Source organism: Anoplopoma fimbria, chromosome 16, assembly GCF_027596085.1.
Source record: "Anoplopoma fimbria isolate UVic2021 breed Golden Eagle Sablefish chromosome 16, Afim_UVic_2022, whole genome shotgun sequence".
NCBI classification, from domain to species: Eukaryota; Metazoa; Chordata; class Actinopteri; order Perciformes; family Anoplopomatidae; genus Anoplopoma; species Anoplopoma fimbria.
In genome coordinates this window covers 8181119-8200755 of record NC_072464.1, presented here as the reverse complement: position 1 = coordinate 8200755, position 19637 = coordinate 8181119, and the positions used below count along the sequence as shown (strand labels likewise).

Genomic DNA, 19637 nt, shown 5'->3' with positions numbered 1-19637 from the left:
ACTACACTTTTATTCAGCTTTTAGACAATTTCATAACTCAATACAAAAACTTGTTCAAACAACACAGAAGACATTATATGAATTTGTTATACAAATACAATCCAAGTACTTAATTGTGTGTTAAAGACAGGAAAGAAGAAGAGCAGCCTTTCCAGAGATTTTTACACCCTTTGAGAAAAAGCATCTCATCAGGTTTATGCAAAAACCTATATGATTGACACTGTACAGACAAAATAGTGAACTCAGTATGCCATGAGCTCAGCAAATAATAAAAAAAATAGTCTCTCGCCACAGGCAGAAGCTTTTTTTGTACTCAGTTTTCAAATATTTGCATAGCGGCAGTCATTTGAATTGAGTTTCCTTTAAAAGTTCATCAGTCATCAACAATGCTCAGCAGACCACTCAGCTTCAGTCTGCAGGCCAATTCTTCCTCATGGCTCGCCAAAATCTGTCGCTCTAGATCCTTCAGTCTCCATGCCATAGACACAGGCGTTGTTTTAGGCCGGACTGATTTGTCCGACAGGTCATCAGGCTCTGGCTCCTGGAAAGTCAAAACAAGGAAAATGCAGGATTACTGCAATTTGTGATAGCACCATTTGGAATAATTTGGTTGATGATCTCTTATCATTTGCAGCCACGTATAAGACACTATTATCTAAGACGCCAACAATATTCCTATCGCCAAGAATGGCTGTTACGAGGTACCACTTTTCAAGAAGGTTAGACTAAAAAAGTATTTTGTCCATCAATCGACTGTGATGCTAAACCGGAGATAGGCGAAGTGGTGGACAATGTGCTCTCGACTATCTGTACCCATGTATGTAAATTTGTTGTGTTTCAATGTGTCATGTCAATGTGTGTAATTCATGTTTTTTGTTTAAACATGCAACGGCTGCTGGGTCGCAAGACAAATTTCAGCACCAGCTGACGAATAAAGTTCATATCATATCATATCATATCATGTTAGAAAAAGGACATAACTTGTCCCGGGATGGCTGAGTGATGTGAGGGGACATGTCATACCTGTGTGAGAGCGGCTGTGGGTGCATGCATTATGGTTGTGGACATCGATAACAGAGTGGAGGATGGAATGAAAAGCGGTGTCGACAAGTGGTCCAAGGGGTCACCATCCATCCAACGCTGCAGCTGATCCATGCACCTGTGGACAGAAATCTGAGTTAGACATGACACACAAATTGCAGATTCTTTTTTGGCTAACAGTTTAACCTTTTTGTCTCTTTTTGATGAGGTTATTCATATTTTATTCTTGATGTGAGCAAAGAAACTTTCAACAGAAGTGCTGCAGCTGTACCTTTTGCTTTCAGCCTTCTCCTCCTCCAAGCTCTGGAGGTATTTGTGGGTCAGTAGCTCTTGTGATGTGGGAGTGTACGTGATGTCCAGCGGTGCTGTCGGGGCCTCGAGAGGCTCGACCAGACTGTTGAACAACCTCTGTCTGAGTGACAGACTGCTGGGCGTGGCACAAGCAGCAGCACCCGCACTGAGGATGGAGGATAGAGTCAAGGAGAGAGCAAAGGAGGAGTACTGTGATTGTGACTTCTACTTGGTTATGTATTCTTTCCATCTGTTTTAATGTCAACATTTATAAGACTGATGACACATTTTTGATGGCGTTCTGAACTTTCTTACCCTTCTCTCTCTTGCTGCTTCTCTCGGTGGGTTTGTCTGATTCCCTGGGTCCATTCCTCAGGTGGCTGGAAACCCTTCAGTGACTTAGTGGGGAGGTAAACCAGGATCTCCCCATCATCCGTCATGGCATCTTAAACAATAAAACAAACAAATAATCACATAACGTCATGCATCATCAGTTTCATATAGAACAGGCGCATTGGTTCTTATTCTAAATGACAGTACAACATCTATCCCAGAGAATGTCCTCACCTTCGCAGACAGGTGGTCCGGGGATCTGCCAGTCTTTCAGTTTGTGGTCTATGCAAATCACTAGCACGTCGTCCCAAGGAATCTGACTGAAGGCTGGACACGTATCCTGGTCGTCCCAGTTGCTCGTGGCCACCTTGGATGCGGGGGTTCGTGTATGGTGGCCTCCGAGCCTGACCCTTTCCAGAAGGTTTTCCAGTCGTGACATTAGAAGAGGCTGACTGTGTCGCGAGACTGGTATCTGAGTGGCGTAGCGAAAGATGGAGGAGCAGAGCTCAGACCACGAATCTAGAGAGAAAGGGAGGGATAATTAAAGAAGTGAAGGAGGGTGAAGAATAATACAGGGATTATTGGTCTCTTGTTCACATCTCTCCGTTTCTTTTGTACTCAAAGAGGATTTTGCACGGTGATGGAAGAATTAATAGAAAATCTGCAGTAATAAATAGCAAAATTAACATCTCAGCTACTGACCTGTAGCAGATAGCTGCTCCCACTGTGGCAGCTGCAGGCTGAGGATGACTTTGCGTAACCAGTCCAGGTGCAGGGCAGAGTTCCAACCCAGATGAGGGACAAAGTCACGGGTAACATGCAAGCAGAACTCTCCTGGCGGCCAAGAGAGTCGGCTGAGATCTTGGGAAGACACTTTGTCAGCGATGTGAGCCACGACGGCGTTGTACAGCTCGATGACAGGCACGGGGTCCTGGGAGGGAAGACGAGCAGCAACCCGGTCCTGGCGGTGAGCGTAAACTCTGGGGCTGAACTCACGACTCAAACTGGCCTCTACGAGCTGCACCAGGGTCTGGCAGGAGAGCGGGAAGGGTGGGGGAGCACGGGCCAGCAGCCAACGTGTAGCCTGGCTTAGCTAGAGGCAGACAACAGGACAGGGGGGAGAGAAGTTGGAGAAGACTTTGAGGAAATGTTTGGAAACTATTAAACAATCTATGTCAGGGATTTTTAACCCTTTTTTGGCTTAGGACCCCTCACAATGTGGGTCTACTTGCTTTGGAGTTGATATGGTTGGTAATCATACTCACAAACATCAAGTTCAGAGAAACATTTCATTTGTAGTTTGTTTATTTGTTAAATATTCACTGTTAACTCTGTTTTGGTGCAAACAATCCCTGAGGAAAATGTCTGGCTTTTAAGCTGCTAAACTTTCCACTATGACTATTTAGGACAGCTGAAAAAATGAGCTGAGGGGAGCTGCAGATTTAAGTTATTCCACTTTAACCTTAACACAACATCACTATCAAATACCAGAAAGGGAAGGTCCATGAATAAAAAAAAAACGTTAAAAAGACAATAAATCCAAAAGAAAGGTGTTTTTCTGTTAGTCTTTTATGCATGTGTATGTGTAATACCTGCTTGGATCCCTCTAGGTCACTTGTGGTCTCTGGTATGAAGAAGAATGTGTACTCCGATATCAGGCCCTCCTGAACCAGTGTTTGCAGCATCAGGGCTGAGGGACATGAGAGGAAGAGTTCAGCGTTTTGTCCAGATTAATTCAGCTACTGTTCCTTTATTACTGCTTGACATACAACATAACTTGCAATCACCTTAATTTCATCAATAGCTATTTGAATATCCCAGTTTGTGTTTGTACTAGTGACCATTACTTTAATTTTTGAGTATACCATCCATAAACTAAATGTCTTGTTTTACTTTTATTGCATTAAAATCACAAATCAGTACAATCCCAAAATTACCAATGTACAATTTTTCTATTTATTTCATTATTAGTGTTATTACTCACCTTCTTCGAGTTTCTGCGTATCCCCAGTGCCACACTCAGGCCCTGGCACCAGAATGGCCAGAGGCAGCGGGCAGTGCCAGGCGCTGGCTTGCTGTAGCTGTTTGAGCTGAAGCAGAGCCGACAGCAGAGGAATATCCTGCTCGTCGTGCCCGGGCTCAATGATGGGCATGGCGGGGAGCAACACCATCAGAGCTCCTGTACCCTGGAGCTCACAGCACTCCTCCGTTTTGGACAGGCTGTCTTCGGAAAGAGGGCCTCGGGACGTCTGGGGACACACCACCAAGAAGACAGGTCAGAAAAACCCAAGTTACACAGTGCCAAGGTACACCATATAGTCTTTTTTTGTGTATAAATGAGAATAAATCAAGTACAATTAGCAGACTTGTTGTTGATCTCTTTGTTTTGCATTTGACTGAATTCGTCAGTGTAAGCTGCAGTCTACCTTGATGCTGATGTGGACCTTGTGAGTGCGTTGTCCTTTATCCTGGAGTGTGTTGGTGACACAGAGGGTCTGCAGTGTACCTTCTAGCTGCTCCTCCCTCTCCTCTGACCCTTTGCCGCCACCGAGCTTCACCTCCAGCCAGTCTGACAGGATCCTGAGGACAACAGACAGGTGAGGACACACTCAATGAAAGGTTCAGTGAACACGCGGGGCCTTCAATGAGAAGAAATTCAATGAAACCTTTAAGATCCACCTGACACCACTGCCGTTACTGTCGGTGACCTTCTGTCCTATTGAAGTGCTGCTGCTTACCTGTCTGCCAGGCTGGCTACGCTCTCGTGGTCGCTAGGTAGGAGGAGAACAGCTTTCCAGAATATTCGGTCAGGTGGGTTGGGGATATTTTCTGTCACCAGTGCTGGCAGGTCGAGTGGCTCCCACAATCTCTCACTGAGAGAAACGCCAAAAAAAGGTCAAATGCTGCTTTCACGATGTGGACCACTAACTGAATAAACATACTCATGACTTACTCGAGCAGCTGCTGGTAATAGTAGTGGACTCTCATCTGGTGGATTGCTTCTTCTCTCATTTTCAACAATCTTAATGAAAAAAACAAAAAACATACATGTCATATATACATATATAATTGTAAGACACAGTTGGAAAACAACTTACTTGGAGAAGAACATACCTGGTGCTGGAGAGGGCCAGGGTGCCGGCGTTTCCAAGGTTGACCAGACCACGGGCCAGATCTGCCATGGAGGGCTGTGCAGGGGCGCTGGGAGCCAGAGCCTTCAGTTTGAATCGGGGGTCCACACAGCAAGGAGCGGCAGGGAATCCTCTCATCTGTCTCTTCAGCTGCCGACGCACTGCTACCACATCACGCCACCTGGTTGTACGGATGAGAGAAGAAAAGATGAAACAGATAATAAACCAGCAGAGGAGCAAAGCAATGTACTTCTCTGGAAGGAGGCAGTAGCGAAACTTATTTTTAACATGTGAAAGAAAGGCTCACCTAAAAAAAAAAGATTCAGCTTTATTGTAGAATATTGTCTTTGGTTTACCTTGTCATCAGACAGCCCTTTCCGACTCTCTTTAAAAGCCACGACACTCCTTTGACAAAAACAGTAATTTAACCTTGCAGAACATGGGAGTTGCTGGTCTACCGCTTCTCTGGTTGGTTGTTTTTTTGTGTTATTGCGTGACTTTGGTGTTTTAAAAGGGTTGGTTTGGATTCACTAAAATCACAAAATAACACAACAAACAACTGACCGAGGCAGCGTCAGACCAGCAGCTCATGTGTTCTGCTAGGTTAAATTACTGTTGGAATTCAAGTCTGGTAGATTTGAGAGTATACAGTATATAAAAGGCAGCAGTTCCTGGTCGGAAAGGGTTATTTGACTTCAAGATAAAGCTGTGAAAATATTCTAAATATAGCCTGCACTTAAATTGATAGTTTTTTTGTTTTTGTTTTTTTTATTAATAGGTGAGCCTTTCTTTTAAGTGTCTCAAATACGTTTTGCTGCAGGTGCTCCTGTCTGCCTCTTCAAAGTGGGGACGTGCCTACTGCCATCTAGTGTGGGTAATATATTGACTATGTATGAGTACCTCATACATCCAAACTCCAATTTTTATTCAGCCAGCGTGAGAACTGTATACTAGTGTGTCAGTTTGATGTTGGCCTGTTATTGAATAATTCAGCCTAGGCAGAATAACCGTGGGTTTCATTGCAGTGCTGAGATTTACATGATGGTCTGAATATTTCTCAGTGTCTTACCTTTTGATATACTTGTGGATGCGTTGCAGCTCAGCTTCAAGGAGGTCTTCAACCAACAGAGCAATGTCTGCATTCAAAGTCTCCTCAACTAGACTGGTACAGACTTGCTCCGTGCATTTAGCTAAACAGTTCTTTTTCTCTTTCACTGCCTTTCTGAAAAATGGGGGAAAAGGTGAAAATTTAAATACAGTGAAAGTGTGCCACTGGAAGACAACAAACATCATGATATTCCTCTTTAATGCGAGCACATTATGATTATTCTAGGTAGTCTTGTTAATCATGTAACTTCACATCAGACCACATTAGAATCTGGTTGAGTTTTTAAGCCTTACTGGATCTCAGAGGTGGCCGTCTCCTTGATGGTCTCATCTAAAACTTCGTAGATGAGCTCTTTGCAGTAAGAGAAGCTGAACTGAACCAGGAAGGCCTCGTGCTCCTGCCTCCTCCTGGCACCGACGGACATGGAAAAAGGAAATGAGGATGAGCTGTGGCCAATAAAGCTACATTGATAGTCGCTGGAAAATGGCAAAACAGGTGACTGTGATGACTGATTAAAATGATTGGTCCTGAAGAAAAATGGAACAGAAGTTGCTTCCCTGCCATTTTTTGCACCTTTGATTTTTTTCCCCCACTTAAGTATATCTTACCTATTTTAAACCTGGTCATATGCTGTGAAATTAAATCTACTCACAATTTACAAAATATTATTTTGTGTCCTGTGTTTTGCGTAAGAGTAGAAGTGCCTGCTCTCTTTCTATTTTGTGTATTGATAAAACACAGTGTGTTTTAAGTCAACAGGCTGCCCTCAACACTCAGTAGACAAACCTGGCCTTGCGTTTCTCGTCAGCGACACGCTCCTGTTCCAGCTGGATCTCGGTGGAGGACATCTCTTGCAGCATCTGTACCAACACCTCACTCACCAGCGACTCCACCTGCACACCGCTCTCCCTGCAGAAGCAAAGACAACAGCACAGGGAGTTAGTCATATAAATAAAGAAAACACATCTAAGGGGGGGTCGGATCTTAACTGTAAGGAAGTGAAGTAAGTAACGAAGTGAAGTAAAGGCAAGACATGGTTAAAATCAGAGCTCGATTAGTTAATAACTGAACTTACGCAAGAGCTGTTGTGGCATAGCTTGCACCAGCTTCCGCTACCTCCCTCACTGCTGCTCCAATCACCTCCTCAATCACACAGTCTAGTTCAGCCATGATGTCCTACAGGGGGGAAACAAAAACAGTACAATTACTGTCATACACATACTAAAACTAAACTACAGCCAGTTCAGTGCTTAAATGAGCTGTAAAAAATACAGACTCTGCTCTTTTTAACTTTTTGGGGATATTTTTGGGTTACATTTAGGGCTGCAACTAATTGCAATTTATGTTTATTTTCATTATTTTTTTTTTCTACATTAATTGTTTGGTCTATGAAATGTCAGATAATAGTTTAAAATGCCCATCTGAACATCTGTTAAAGTCCATGGTGCCATATTCAGATTGCTTGTTTTGTCAGTCCAACACCAAAAAAAGATCTATTTAAAAATCATATAAAACAAAGAGCAGCCTACTCCATCAATTGAGAAGCTGAAACCGGGGAATTTTTGGCATTTTTGCAAGAAAATATGACAAAAATGGATAGCGATAGTTTCCACTCTTATTATATTTTGATTTCAGACTCAACCTGAAAAGATGTATAGCAATTGGCATTTGGTGTTTATAATGCCAGGTAAGCATTTTCAGGTTTCAAAAGGCAGATACGGTCATTTAATACAGTTTAAATAATAACAAATTACTACACAGTGGTGGAAGAATTATTCAGTTCTGTAACTTGAGTAAAGTAACAATACCTCTTAAAAGCCCTGATTACAAGTCAGCAAAATGTCTTTAGAAAGGCTGCTTTGTAGAGTCTCATAATATGTTTAACTGTTATTGCAGATGCATTCATGTGTAAGCAGCACTTTAATGTTGGAGCTGCTCTGCAAAATACCTACAGGTGTCAGAAACAGGTAGTGGAGTAAGGGGTTTATACTTCTACTCCTCTGACAAGAAGTTGAGTAGAAGTTTAAAGAATAATAAAAATGAAAATCTCAAGTTTAGGAGCCTCGTGTACCTAGTAAATGTACTTAGTTTCCTCCCACCACTAATTCTCCATCACCAAATTTACAAGACACCAGGTGGGACATCTTATGAGGTCAGGGATAAAAAGTTGAGAGATCTTGCCCACCTCATTGCTGTACACCGGCTGAGGTTTGGGTGGAGGTGACGGAGGTTTGACAGGCTGAGGATGAGGTATCGGCTGGAACAGCTGCTGGGCGTCTGCTGGGAGGGCGGAGCGGTCATACTGATCACTGGGCTCTCCCGTCTCATCAGCAACAGCATGAGGCAACCCGAACGCAGCCGGCGTGTCTGGAACGACCTGTGACAGCAACTCAACGCCGGGTGGTACCTTAACCTCCGCCCTGGCCGCAATGACTAAGACAATTAAGAAACATTATTTATGAGACTGACCTTGTTAGCGATGTGATAAGATAACATACTTATTTCCAGTGTTGAGGAGTAATTAGTAACATGGAACTGAGTTATGTAAATCAATTATAAAATAAATGTAATTGTAACCAACTACAGTTACTGAGAAAAAGCATGTAGTTTAATTACAGTTACCAATCAAAATGTTGCTGATTACAATGGGGTAACATCAGAATATATTCTTAACATAAATCACATGTCAAACGTTAGCTACATAACTTATTACATTTTAACAGGGTCATTAATAATCTGTAACCTATTACATTTCAAAAGTAACCCTCCTAACACTGCTTATGTCTTAGTTGCCCTGACACTATAGAAGTGAAGTGTTTTATTCCTCAGAAAAAAACACATTCCAGTAGCTCTACAATGCAGCATAAAATAGAACTGACACATTTTTTTTCCCCAGCTCTGCATACAAACAATGCTGTACTGTAACTGGAGAAATAAAGACTTTAAATAAAGAGCATTTACCTTTAAACTGGCTTGGAGTGGGCTCAGCCAGAGGGCCGTCACCGCGGTACCTGTTCTGGGAGTCAAAGCTGCAGACAGGGGTGTGCTGGAGAGGGTTGGGGAGGGAGCCTCCATTCACCACCTCTCCGATCAACACTGTTTTCTTTGCAAGGATGACCTCGGACTTCTTCTGGGACAGAGGCAGCTCTGGGTCCTGAAAGGCTATCCGACTCAGCTCTACCACACTGTGAACAATGTTAATTGAACATATTAATATACGTTACTATATCTTAACCCTTAACCACCACTGGGGACATTTTTGTCTTCTTAATTTTTCTATAATTCTGTCTGCGTTAATGCATATCGATATAGATTTTCTAAGTCTGGAAGTTCAACTTCAGCTTCTTATAATAAGTCTATAATAAACTTTGTAAAAAAACAAAACAGACCCTTAAGGACAAAAAAATGTTGCAATTGAAACCAACATTTTTGATCCCAATGCCATTACAGGATAAAATCATGTATTCTTTTGTATCAAGCATTCGCCCTGGCTTCAAAATTGTCATTTTTACTATTTCCCACGAGATTGACCCATTTTCTCATGTTTGCCCTATGGGGCAAATACATGCTAGCACTTAGTATAGAGAAAATAGTTCAAGATGTGTTAAATTGTTTTAATTAAATAATAACAGTTTATTATTATGGAAACAAACACGCATTTAAAGGGTTAGAATTCTGAAAATGAATTCATATATGGTAGTGATGATCACGACTCATGTTGGTTAAAAGATTTAACTAGCATATAATGCCATGGCAGTTTGTTTGTCAGTGCAACTTTTTTTAAAAGGGACGCGTACAGGTGTTAAAAACAACTTCAATAAATGTCATTAAAGCGTGCAGAAAGAACCACTAGCACCACCATGTGGCCTTCTATGAACTTATTTACAATATTGCTCCAACTACATAACTCTGAGGCACAGAATTCTCTAGGATAGATATATTATTCTGGGTTTGCAATCAGGTGTTGTCCAGTTACATTTATTCCAAAACTTTTTTATCAAATTTGACCGCTCAAACATCAATCAGACCACCAGTAGACCCTCACCCATCGTTGACGTTGAGGCCGTACTGCTGGATGAAGTCAGAAGCCTCTTCAGTGTTGCGGAACATTAACATCCGAACTATGTCCTCAAGTGGAAACGCAGTCGATCTTGGACCCACGGTGTGGGCAATGTTCAAGATATTCAAGGCTTTAGCTCTAACCTGTATACACACACACACACACACACACACACACACACACACACACACACACACACACACACACACACACACACACACACACACACACACACACACACACACACACACACACACACACACACACACACACACACACACACACACACACAGAGAGACAGAGAGAGAACAGAAATATTAAACAACATAAACTTCTCCCTGGAACGGCAACATTTCCAAACATTAAATGCATCTACTACTTTAATGTCAGCAGTTAGAATCCCCCATGTGATTTTATGAGTTTGGGCTATTTTGCTTCCTTACCTGTCAGACTAGTGTAAAGAAAGCATCCAAATAAGCATTTACAAGTTCATTTTACTACTTTGTCTGTTTGTATCTTTAGATTTTCCCTAAATACCCTAAAGGTTATTATAAGATAATGCCTCATTTGCATGTTAAACCAACCAATTTCATAAGACTTGAAAGACAGAATAATGTATGTTATCAACAAATTCCATGATAATCTATAAAAAAAAAAAATTGTTTACCTCATTCACCTGTAGTGCAATTTATTTTACAATACATATCTTTTTCTCAAAATGATGTTTTTTTTCTTTTCAGAAAACTTTACTTCAGTAGAACTTACATACACCAAACTTTCCAGTTTCATTCCTTTCTATTTTCTGAAGGTTTTTACTGAGGGGTTTGCCCATTTATCATTCAAAACCTGATTTACAATTGTATTCCCAAAAACATGGCACAAATGGAATTTTCTAGTTATGTTTATAGGTGCTTCTCAGTTTCATAAATGAATGCAGGAAACTGTTTCTGACCTGATTGAAGTATCTGTGTAGGAGGCAGCTGGCGAGGTAGGAGGCTCCTTTGACCAGCTTGAAGAAGCGCACAAAGTTGTTGCTGTTGACTGCAGTGAATGCCTGCACGGCCAACTTCACCTCGGGGGAGTTACGCACCTCGTCGCGGAATTGCTGAACATCACTGTGTGGACAAGGGTGAGGAAGTATTTCTTTAACTTATGGGGTGAGGTGAGGCACAAAATGCAGTGAATGCAAACAAACATTCCCCAAAACATGATGAAGAAGATGAATAAAATAATTTCGAAGTGCTTTTTAACTGAAAAAGACAGAAAAGTAATATACATGTTCTTTACAATTAATTGAATGACATTTCACCAGCATTTCTAATCATTTGTGTTTCCATGGACTGACCGTAGGATGTCACCGTCGTTGAGTTTCAGCAGCACGTTGTACTGGCGAAACTCTGCCTCCAGGGGGCAGTAGATGTTGCGCATGGCAAGGTCCTGGTACATTTCTTTGAGACTCTGGAGGCACTTTGTCATGTTCTCGTTATTGATCTTGGCGTCAAAAGCTGACAAATTCTCCTCACAGAGGTGGTGAGCACAGTGCACGTGGAAGCGTGTACACTTCTCAATCAGCGACACCGTGAGCGGGCAGCACAGGTGCTGCTGGGTGATGTCCTACGGGTGTGAGAGAGGGAAGAAATCAGTCCCCAAAACATGTGTTACATCTTGTTAGGTCTGCCCCTGCTGCCAAATCACGACTGGACCCAGAAAGTGGGATGGGAAGTATTCAGAGTTCAGATAGTTGGAAAAATTGGTGTTCAAACATGATCCGCAGCACCAAAAACCAGAGGTGCGTCTTGAGCTAATTAAACATAGAACGTAAAGCTTTTTTTCTAAAGCAGTAATTTAATTGTCTTGCAGTTGTAACAACAATATTTTCTCAATAAAACTCACGTCTGCAACAATTGCATTGTGATTTCAAAAAATGTAAAAATCCTTAAGTAATAAGGACATTTGAAGTGGGCCATTACCTTGCGGATGCCGCGGGTCCTGTTCCAGACAAAGTCATACCAGTCCCGGTAGTTTTCATGGCCCTGGTCCATGATCTGAGTAACCAGATAGTCCATGGTCATGCTGAGCACAGGCAGGGGGCGCAACTCATGGGGCAGGGGCTCCTCCTGGTCCGCTGATGAGCGACTGTATTCCTTGATGGCTGCTGAGGGGTCCACCTAGTCGAGGACATGAGGTTACAGTTTCATTTTTTTGTCTACATAGTACCTCCCTCCAGTCTCTGACGTACTTAGGAGCTCCCACTTGCAGAACATTTTCTTTCATTATATTCAATATTCCTGGAACATGCCTGAAATTTCATCTTATTCCCCCAATAAACTTATTATGCCGATAAACGAAATAAACCAATAAATGGAACTATAAAAAAACGTAAATATCGAAAACTAAGAAAAAGCCTATATTCCTCCTTCTGAATGTTGAACATAAACATTAAGGACGTTACCATCTCAGAATCTTGGATGAACTCGAAAACGCTCAGCTGTTTCCTTGTTTCCCTCATGTACCTCTCCTTCTCTGGACACATGTCAGGACATGTCCCCACAAAAACCTTAGACAGGTCCAGGTCCGTCCTCTTGGGCCGACCTGTGTGAACAGATTATGCACTCAGTTAGAATGTCCTTCATATTTTTAGACATGTTAAAAGGTATAGTTTAGATGTTCTAGAGTGGGGTGGTATGAGGTCTGTCTGTCTATCCAAACTGGTGGCGTTCTGTTCATCATCTAATGTAGGTAATACACTTACTATGAATAAGTACCTCATACATCCAAACTATCCCTTTAATGGCTGCAATAGATTGGTGTGAGAGTCGTTGCTTAACCTTGACGCAGGATCTTGTCTCTCTGCTCCAGGAGGCGGAACTTGTCCTCAGCGGTCTCAGCCATCTGGCCGATGAGGTGGAGGAGGGAGGAGGGGACTGGGCGCTCCGAGCTTTGGGCCTCTGTGCGGCTCTCTCTCTGGGGTTCAGTGTCAAACTGCAGAGCCTTTGCTAAAGACGACTTCTTAACTGGAGAACTGATACACGAAAAGACACATAAAAGACGGTCAGAGCAGCACAGTAACTTTTCCAACTATTTTTAGTGTAGGCTATTGGTCCAGGCCTGTTTGATGAAGGCATTACAATTTATACAGATGCGAGGGTATAAGCGTACCTGCGGCTGAAGGCCATCAAACTGCTCATTGCAGGACCTCTGAGCGCAGGTTTTCTGAGTGGGGAGGAAGCAGACTTGGACTCTGTGTCCTCTTGACTTCCTCCCTCTGCCTTCTCCTTTCCTGCTGCAGGTCTGCTCCCTTTGTCCTCTGGACCTAAAGCACAAAAAAACAATATAGTGACTAAATTTAAATTTAAAAAAAAACAAACTGCTCAGGACTCTTTACATCACAAAGTATTTCTATATACATTCAACTTTCACGGTAATATATTTACTCTGCTTCTTTTTCTGCCACAAGAGAAGGAGCTCATGTCTATGGAGGAGTTTTCCTTTCTTCTTTGCCTTTGCCGCTGATGCCTGAAAGAGAGTCAAAAGTGACAGAATTAAAATAAGAAACATATACATCATGATTAGCGGCTAAGCTAGCTAACTGTTGGTGTTGTCCCCGGCGTTAAATGGACCGAGCTCAGTTGAAAAGGTAAGTGATGCCACGGACTAAATCAGCAAGGAGAAAAAGAAAGACCAAGCAACTTGAAATAAAATGAACGCTCCACTCTGACCACAAAGAACAGGAAATAGAAGGTAGCTAGTGGACACTATGAATAATGAAGAAAAGTTACTGTAGTAAATGAAGTGAGCTGAAAATACTAAGCTAGTAAGGGACACGGCCTGGAGAATGGTTATCATTAACTGCCAGATTTGGTGAAGCCAGGAAACTCCAAATAGCCAAAGTATGTTAAACTTGCTTTACAAAGGGTAACTAGCATAGAGTTAACTCACATGGTCATCAAAGTGCACCGTTGCCATGTTCTTGCCAGACCGGCAGATGACCTTACGGACTCTGCCGAAACGACCAAAGTGCTTCTCCATCACGTCCTTCCTGTTGAGGTTTGGAGGCACATTCCTGCAGTGGATGATGGTGCAGTCGGTGGGAGACATGCCACCCAGGCTCTCTGAGCTCTCCCTGCGTACGCCACGCCTCACAGGGGTTGTGATGCCAAGGTTAGAGACTGGGGCGTTTGCTGAGTCTAGAGAGGGTTATGGACAGACAACAGGATGAGCATATTCTAATAATGCATTTCACTATTTTAATTCATGAAGATATGTAATTGAAATTCAGCATGATTAAGATTACTGACAGGGTTTCTGTGTTTAATCAAAAACCAAACACTATTGAGATGTTCACAGTATCTTTAAAAACAATAATAACTTTTATGATTTTTTTTAAAATTCATGAATATCACAGATTATTATTCCTACTAATTTTAAGGCAAAGTGTAAGATTTCAAACAGGTGTGGACAATTTGCAACTAGAAAAAAAATTTGGTCAAAAATAAAATTTCACAATTGTTCAGGCAACCAAAAGTGTTTAATGTTTTTTTTTTTTAAATCATGCAGAGTTGCCTTTTATAGTGCAGATAGGTTTCAGAAATTCATAGACACCTTGATAGAAAATGCAGGTAATACACAGTATTTATTAGTTGTATGTCTCACCTGACTCTTCAGCTTTTTCTGGCAAATCCCTGGTCAGTGGTTCTGCTGTGGGAGGTGTAGGAGGTACGTCATCCCCCTGAGATTGAACGTCTTCCCTCTCTGTTTCCTCCCACTTTGTTGCTGGCTGATCGGTGTCTTTTGTGGCCTCTTTACGAAGACCACTTAATGCCCTACCGAATAAGCCTGCTGGTGGGCGGCGGGACCTCATCAGGGGCCTCTTTGAAGGATGTCTTGGTGCATCTGCTTCTGCTAGAGCATCCTCCTCCTCCTCTCCTGTGGCGGGCTTCTCTGGGACAGCGCTGGGGACCGCTGGATCATCCTTTCGCTTGGTGCCTTTACCAAGTCGTGCAAATACACTTGTCTCTCCTAGGCGCTCCGGAATGCTCCCTTTCTCCTGTGTACTAGCCTCTGCTTTAGCTTTGGTGTCACCAAAAGCTGAGGGCTGACCAACATTGATTCCGCCAAAAAGAGTTCTGGCCTGGGGCTGGAGTTCTTTGGCTGAAAAGCTGAAAGACGATGGGGTGGTGGGCTCAGTGGTAGATCCCTTAGTGCTGGAGCTGGAGGGGGCCGCTGGCTGGGAAAAGGTGAACTGCAGCGTGTTGGAAGGTATACTGCTATTGCCAGCTGTTAGTGTATTGGTTTGAGCAGTGATAGAGGGGGCTGCAGCCGGCTGTGAGAAGCTGAAGCCCAGCTGCCCAGACGTAGCCCCAGTTGACAGAGAGAAGCCAGTGGTGGTGGTGCTGCTGGTACCCATGGTGATGGAGCTTGTCTGGGACCCACTGCTGCCAAAAGGTGAGCTGGACATTGCAGTAGTTTGAGGGTTAGCCGGCTCGGGGCTGGCATTGAAGATGGGTTTGAACAGTGCCTCATTGGCCGGCTTGAAATTGTAATTGGATGACCCAAAGCCTCTGCTCTGGGTCGCACTGGGAGCTGTGCCAAATACACCGGTGGTGACAGCGGTAGATGATGGCTGTCCAAACATAGACTGTCCAAAACCGGGTGGCTGAGGTTGCCCTAAAGCAGTGGTAGAAACAGAAGTCATCTGGGAAGTCCCAAACCCAGAGGGCTGTTGGCCATATCCTGGTGGCTGTTTGACAAATCCCGGGGGTTGCTGGCCAAAACCTGGAGCCTGCCCGAACGCTGACGGCTGCCCAAACGAAGGTGTCTGGCCAAATACTGAACTTTGGGTGGGTTCACTAGTCTGTCCAAAAGCTGGTGCAGAGCTGCTACCAAAGCCTGAGCTACTCATTCCTAAAGGTTGCTGTCCAAATGCTGGAGCCTGGCTTATTGTAGGCAGTGAGGGGGGCTGTGTAGACGACTGTCCAAAGGCAGGAGTCTGTCCAAAGATGGTATTTCCCTGAGGCGAGGACTGATTCAAGACGGACGGCTGTCCAAACGTGGTTGGTTGAAAATAGCCCATAGGTTGGGGCTGATTGCTAGAACTTTGCTGTCCAAATGGCTGGAACAAATCAGTCTTCATAGTGTTGCTCGGGGCTTGGAAAGCTCCACCTTGTGGACTGCCAAACGGATTGGATGGATTCATGGCGCAGATATTAGCGGATGTTTAGTATCCTTGGGTTATTTGTTGGAGAAAAAAAAATGTTTCTCATCCAGGCATTCAAGCAGCGTAAATACATGCAACACTGATTCCCTCTCTTTTTCAGTGTAACACCTTGTCACGTAAAAGTCAACAATACATGTTTCGGCCGCTAGCATGGGCCAACAACACAAACATTGTTTAAGTTTGTTCCATTGCCCTTAAAAGTGGTACATGGACACAACCAAGAATCATAGGAAATACTGCATTGACGATACGACAAAAACAAAAAGCTCACCTCCCACAGTTTGTGTTGCTATGTTGTTTTTATAGCTCAGCTCAGCTCAGCTCAAGCGGTACATAACATGAACTGTATGGCTTCAAACCAACGTCGTCACATCCGGTTCCGGTCCGGCAGCTCATTCGGTCCCCGCTCGATACTAAATCCCATTCCGTTCCTGCCAACGTTGCGGCCGTTTCATTGCTCGAATGAACGGGCGAGGGGCCACTTTATTTATGACAATAGAATATGTTTAACTTCTCCCAACTGTAATGTCGTATACAAACAACCCAGAGAAAGCGTAAATAGTCCGTTCGTGGTCCTCCATGTTGCTACTGCGGTGTCACCTTGAGTTCCGCCTGCCCGGAATGGCTGAACATCGCTCGCGGCAAACGCAAAGCTGACCGACCCTCATCGTAAACTTAATGCAACAGAATTATTTGTTCAATTGAATTACTGGCCGTCGTCGGAAGTGGGTTGCTTTAAGCATTAACCTATGTGTCTGGGTTTTTGAAATAGCTCCCTTTTTCTCTGTTCACGCCGGGTTTTTAAATGGGAGTAGTACTGCGGAACCTCCAAAAGGTGGTGCCTCTCCGCCGCGCCAGACTGCGCAAGGATGTTGATACACTGAGGCACATACTGGGCATCCATAAATTTGACCTGGGCATCGTTTGCGTGGATAACCACAGGATTCAGCAAATTAATAAAATATACAGAAAGAAAAATGTGCCCACGGATGTCCTCTCATTTCCATTTTACGAGGTAAATATGTCTAACTTACATGCCGACATATGAAAGCATTGCTCCTCAAAAGTATGCAGTGGGCTAACGTTACATATTCTCCCTTCAGTGAGAAGAAACCAACTTGAATTTGGTGGAAGGGGGTCATCACAGTTGACCACGAATTATTAGATATTTTATGGACTTCTTGAAACATTTACAGTTAAAATTGTACCTTTTTTTTTTTTTTTTTTTTTTTTTTTTTTTTTTTTTTTTAAGGACCTGAGGCCTGGTAAGCTGCCTTGCCCCCTCCATAGAGATGAGCTGAACCTTGGGGACATTTTCCTGGGGGTCGAGTTTGTGATGAAGCAGTGTAAAGAGGAATCCCTAGATCTGCATGGAACCCTCGCTGTGAGTAGCTGGATCACAGTCTGCAGCACTGTACGCCCTGTTTGATGTTGTCTAAGATAAAGTTTAAATTTGGAAACCTCTTAGAAATGCAGGTGTGTTGATTATTTCACAGACTTGTTTTTCATATTCAACCTTGTTACCACCTGCTGTCATGTGTTCAGATTTGCAGTGGCATTTTCTTTCATGATGAACAATACATTTAATAATTTATTTTATTTTTAAACTAAGCTGCTTCCACCGTCCTGTCTATGTTTGCAGTGACTTTAGCTGAAATTAACTACGCCTCCTCTGCCTCATGTTTAAGGTTGTCACAGCTCATGGTATCTGTCACCTGCTGGGCTACAGACATGAGACAGAGGAAGAATGGACTGAGGTTTGTGGGGGGACGACGACGACACATTTAAGGGATCAGTTTAACCATATTACAATGTAACAATTTCTCACAAAGCGTCTATAGAATTGTATGTAGCCATGCAAATCATTTAGATTCAATGTGTCCAAATGCAATTGTGACATTTCTGCCTTCACCCCAGTACAATTTAGGTGAATCGAATTAATTTTTCCAATCGACACTGAAAATTTAGTTCTGAAATATTTATCTTTCCTTTTTATGGAACATTTTCTTTGGTAATACAAGCAGTTCCAGTAAGAGTTGATCATAGCAGGTCTGTGGGTCATCTAGAGCAGTGGTTCTCAACCTTTTTTCAGTGATGTACCCCCTGTGAAATACTTCTTTAGCCAAGTACCCCCTAACCAGCGCAAAGCATTTTTGGTTGAAAAAAAGATGTAATACTAAGCGCTCTGCCATCAGTGTCTGATTTATTAAACTGTCAACACTGACGATTGCATTGTTGCATTAAATTCAGTTTATGAACTTACACTTATATTTTATAGAATATTTATTAAATAACAATTTTTAAAGGATTTTTGAATGGATGCTAATTTTAAATATATTTTTTTTAAATCTCACATACCCCCTGGAGTGCCTTCACGTACCCCCAGGGGTACATGTACCCCCATTTGAGAACCACTGATCTAGAGTAATGGGAACTTTTTGGTAAGGCAATATTGCCTTAATATTATTCAAATTTAATTTCTTAAAGATGAGAGAACCAAAAACCAAATAACAATTGTTGAATAAGGATTGAGCTTTATATCTTAAAGGCAGACATTTCAGAACAAACAAACAGAAAAAGCATGGCCAGATATCGCTGGAAGTAATTAAGAAAATTTCTCTTCTAAATGTGGGTTTACGTGCCCTTTAACTGTAAAATGTGTGCAAACTACTAGCGAGAAGTCTCATTTTTCACAGCCTATTTCTCCTATCCATGTCTGAAATGCATTCTGTTTAATCAGGTTTCATCTATCAAACATATAAAGTGCAACACATGTTCAACTCCCAGACACAGCCAACGTTAATGTTGATCTTTATGATTGAATGACTTGTTTTTAATGCTGTTTGGGTGTGACTGAAAGTGAATTTTTGCACCACATCATTTTTATGAGTTATATACTAAATAAAATCATGTTTTTTCACACTGTAAATAAAATATATATTAACATGTTTTCATTTGTTTTCAGATGCTGCAGAAGGAAAGCTACATTCTAAGTGAGTACAACAGACTCACAGGGAGACATCTGGAGCCACTGATGAAGAAATGCAGTCAGGATAGGTGACAGTGACAAATACCTGCTAACTTTATATTTTCACTCCGGTGCTTGATTTTGTTGTTTACTATCCTGACTGTGTTCTACACAATCACAACCTGCAGCTACTGCTTTTAATCACCTGGCAGTAGACAGGTGTACACAGCTGATCGATTGTGGATATCCTTTCAAACACTGGACGACAATGTTGTTGAAGAGTTTTAAACATCAAATTAAAAAGTCTTTGCACTTTCACTGTAATATTTTATTAAAATCTGCTTTAGGAAGAGTCAGTTGTGTATGAAGGGTAGAAAAAAAGCTGTTCATTTTGACCTCACAAAGACATTTACCCTCTTTACACGGCATTTGGGACAGGACGTTCAGGGGAGAGCAATGTTGCAGAAATGGAAATCCAAGTCTGACAT

The 19637-nt window shown here is 42.5% G+C and overlaps 2 protein-coding genes across 3 annotated transcripts; one reads left to right on the top strand and one right to left on the bottom strand.

Annotated features, from left to right (window-relative positions):
* Positions 1-12: 12 nt before the first annotated feature.
* On the bottom strand, positions 13-16529 carry mcm3ap (minichromosome maintenance complex component 3 associated protein). Its single transcript, XM_054615913.1, has 29 exons — positions 16453-16529; positions 14618-16189; positions 13904-14151; positions 13399-13480; positions 13124-13277; positions 12793-12986; positions 12417-12556; positions 11935-12132; positions 11310-11578; positions 10917-11079; positions 9950-10107; positions 8866-9089; positions 8090-8337; positions 6980-7080; positions 6691-6813; positions 6198-6311; positions 5866-6018; positions 4780-4977; positions 4619-4687; positions 4404-4538; positions 4092-4245; positions 3650-3914; positions 3258-3355; positions 2368-2758; positions 1900-2184; positions 1648-1777; positions 1313-1498; positions 1024-1159; positions 13-541 (listed from the first exon to the last, which is right to left on the bottom strand). The coding sequence occupies exons 2-29, from the start codon at positions 16158-16160 to the stop codon at positions 374-376; spliced, it is 6327 nt and encodes a 2108-aa protein (XP_054471888.1). The 5' UTR covers positions 16161-16189; positions 16453-16529; the 3' UTR covers positions 13-373.
* Positions 16530-16581: 52 nt separating this feature from the next.
* ybey (ybeY metalloendoribonuclease) lies at positions 16582-19361 on the top strand. Of its 2 annotated transcripts, XM_054615916.1 has the most exons (4): positions 16582-17196; positions 17434-17565; positions 17870-17938; positions 19147-19361. In XM_054615916.1, the coding sequence occupies exons 1-4, from the start codon at positions 16987-16989 to the stop codon at positions 19240-19242; spliced, it is 507 nt and encodes a 168-aa protein (XP_054471891.1). In that variant the 5' UTR covers positions 16582-16986; the 3' UTR covers positions 19243-19361. The 2 variants fall into 2 exon arrangements, with proteins under 2 accessions (XP_054471891.1, XP_054471892.1); XM_054615917.1 differs by lacking the exon at positions 17870-17938 and having other exon boundaries at positions 16974-17196.
* Positions 19362-19637: the final 276 nt, after the last annotated feature.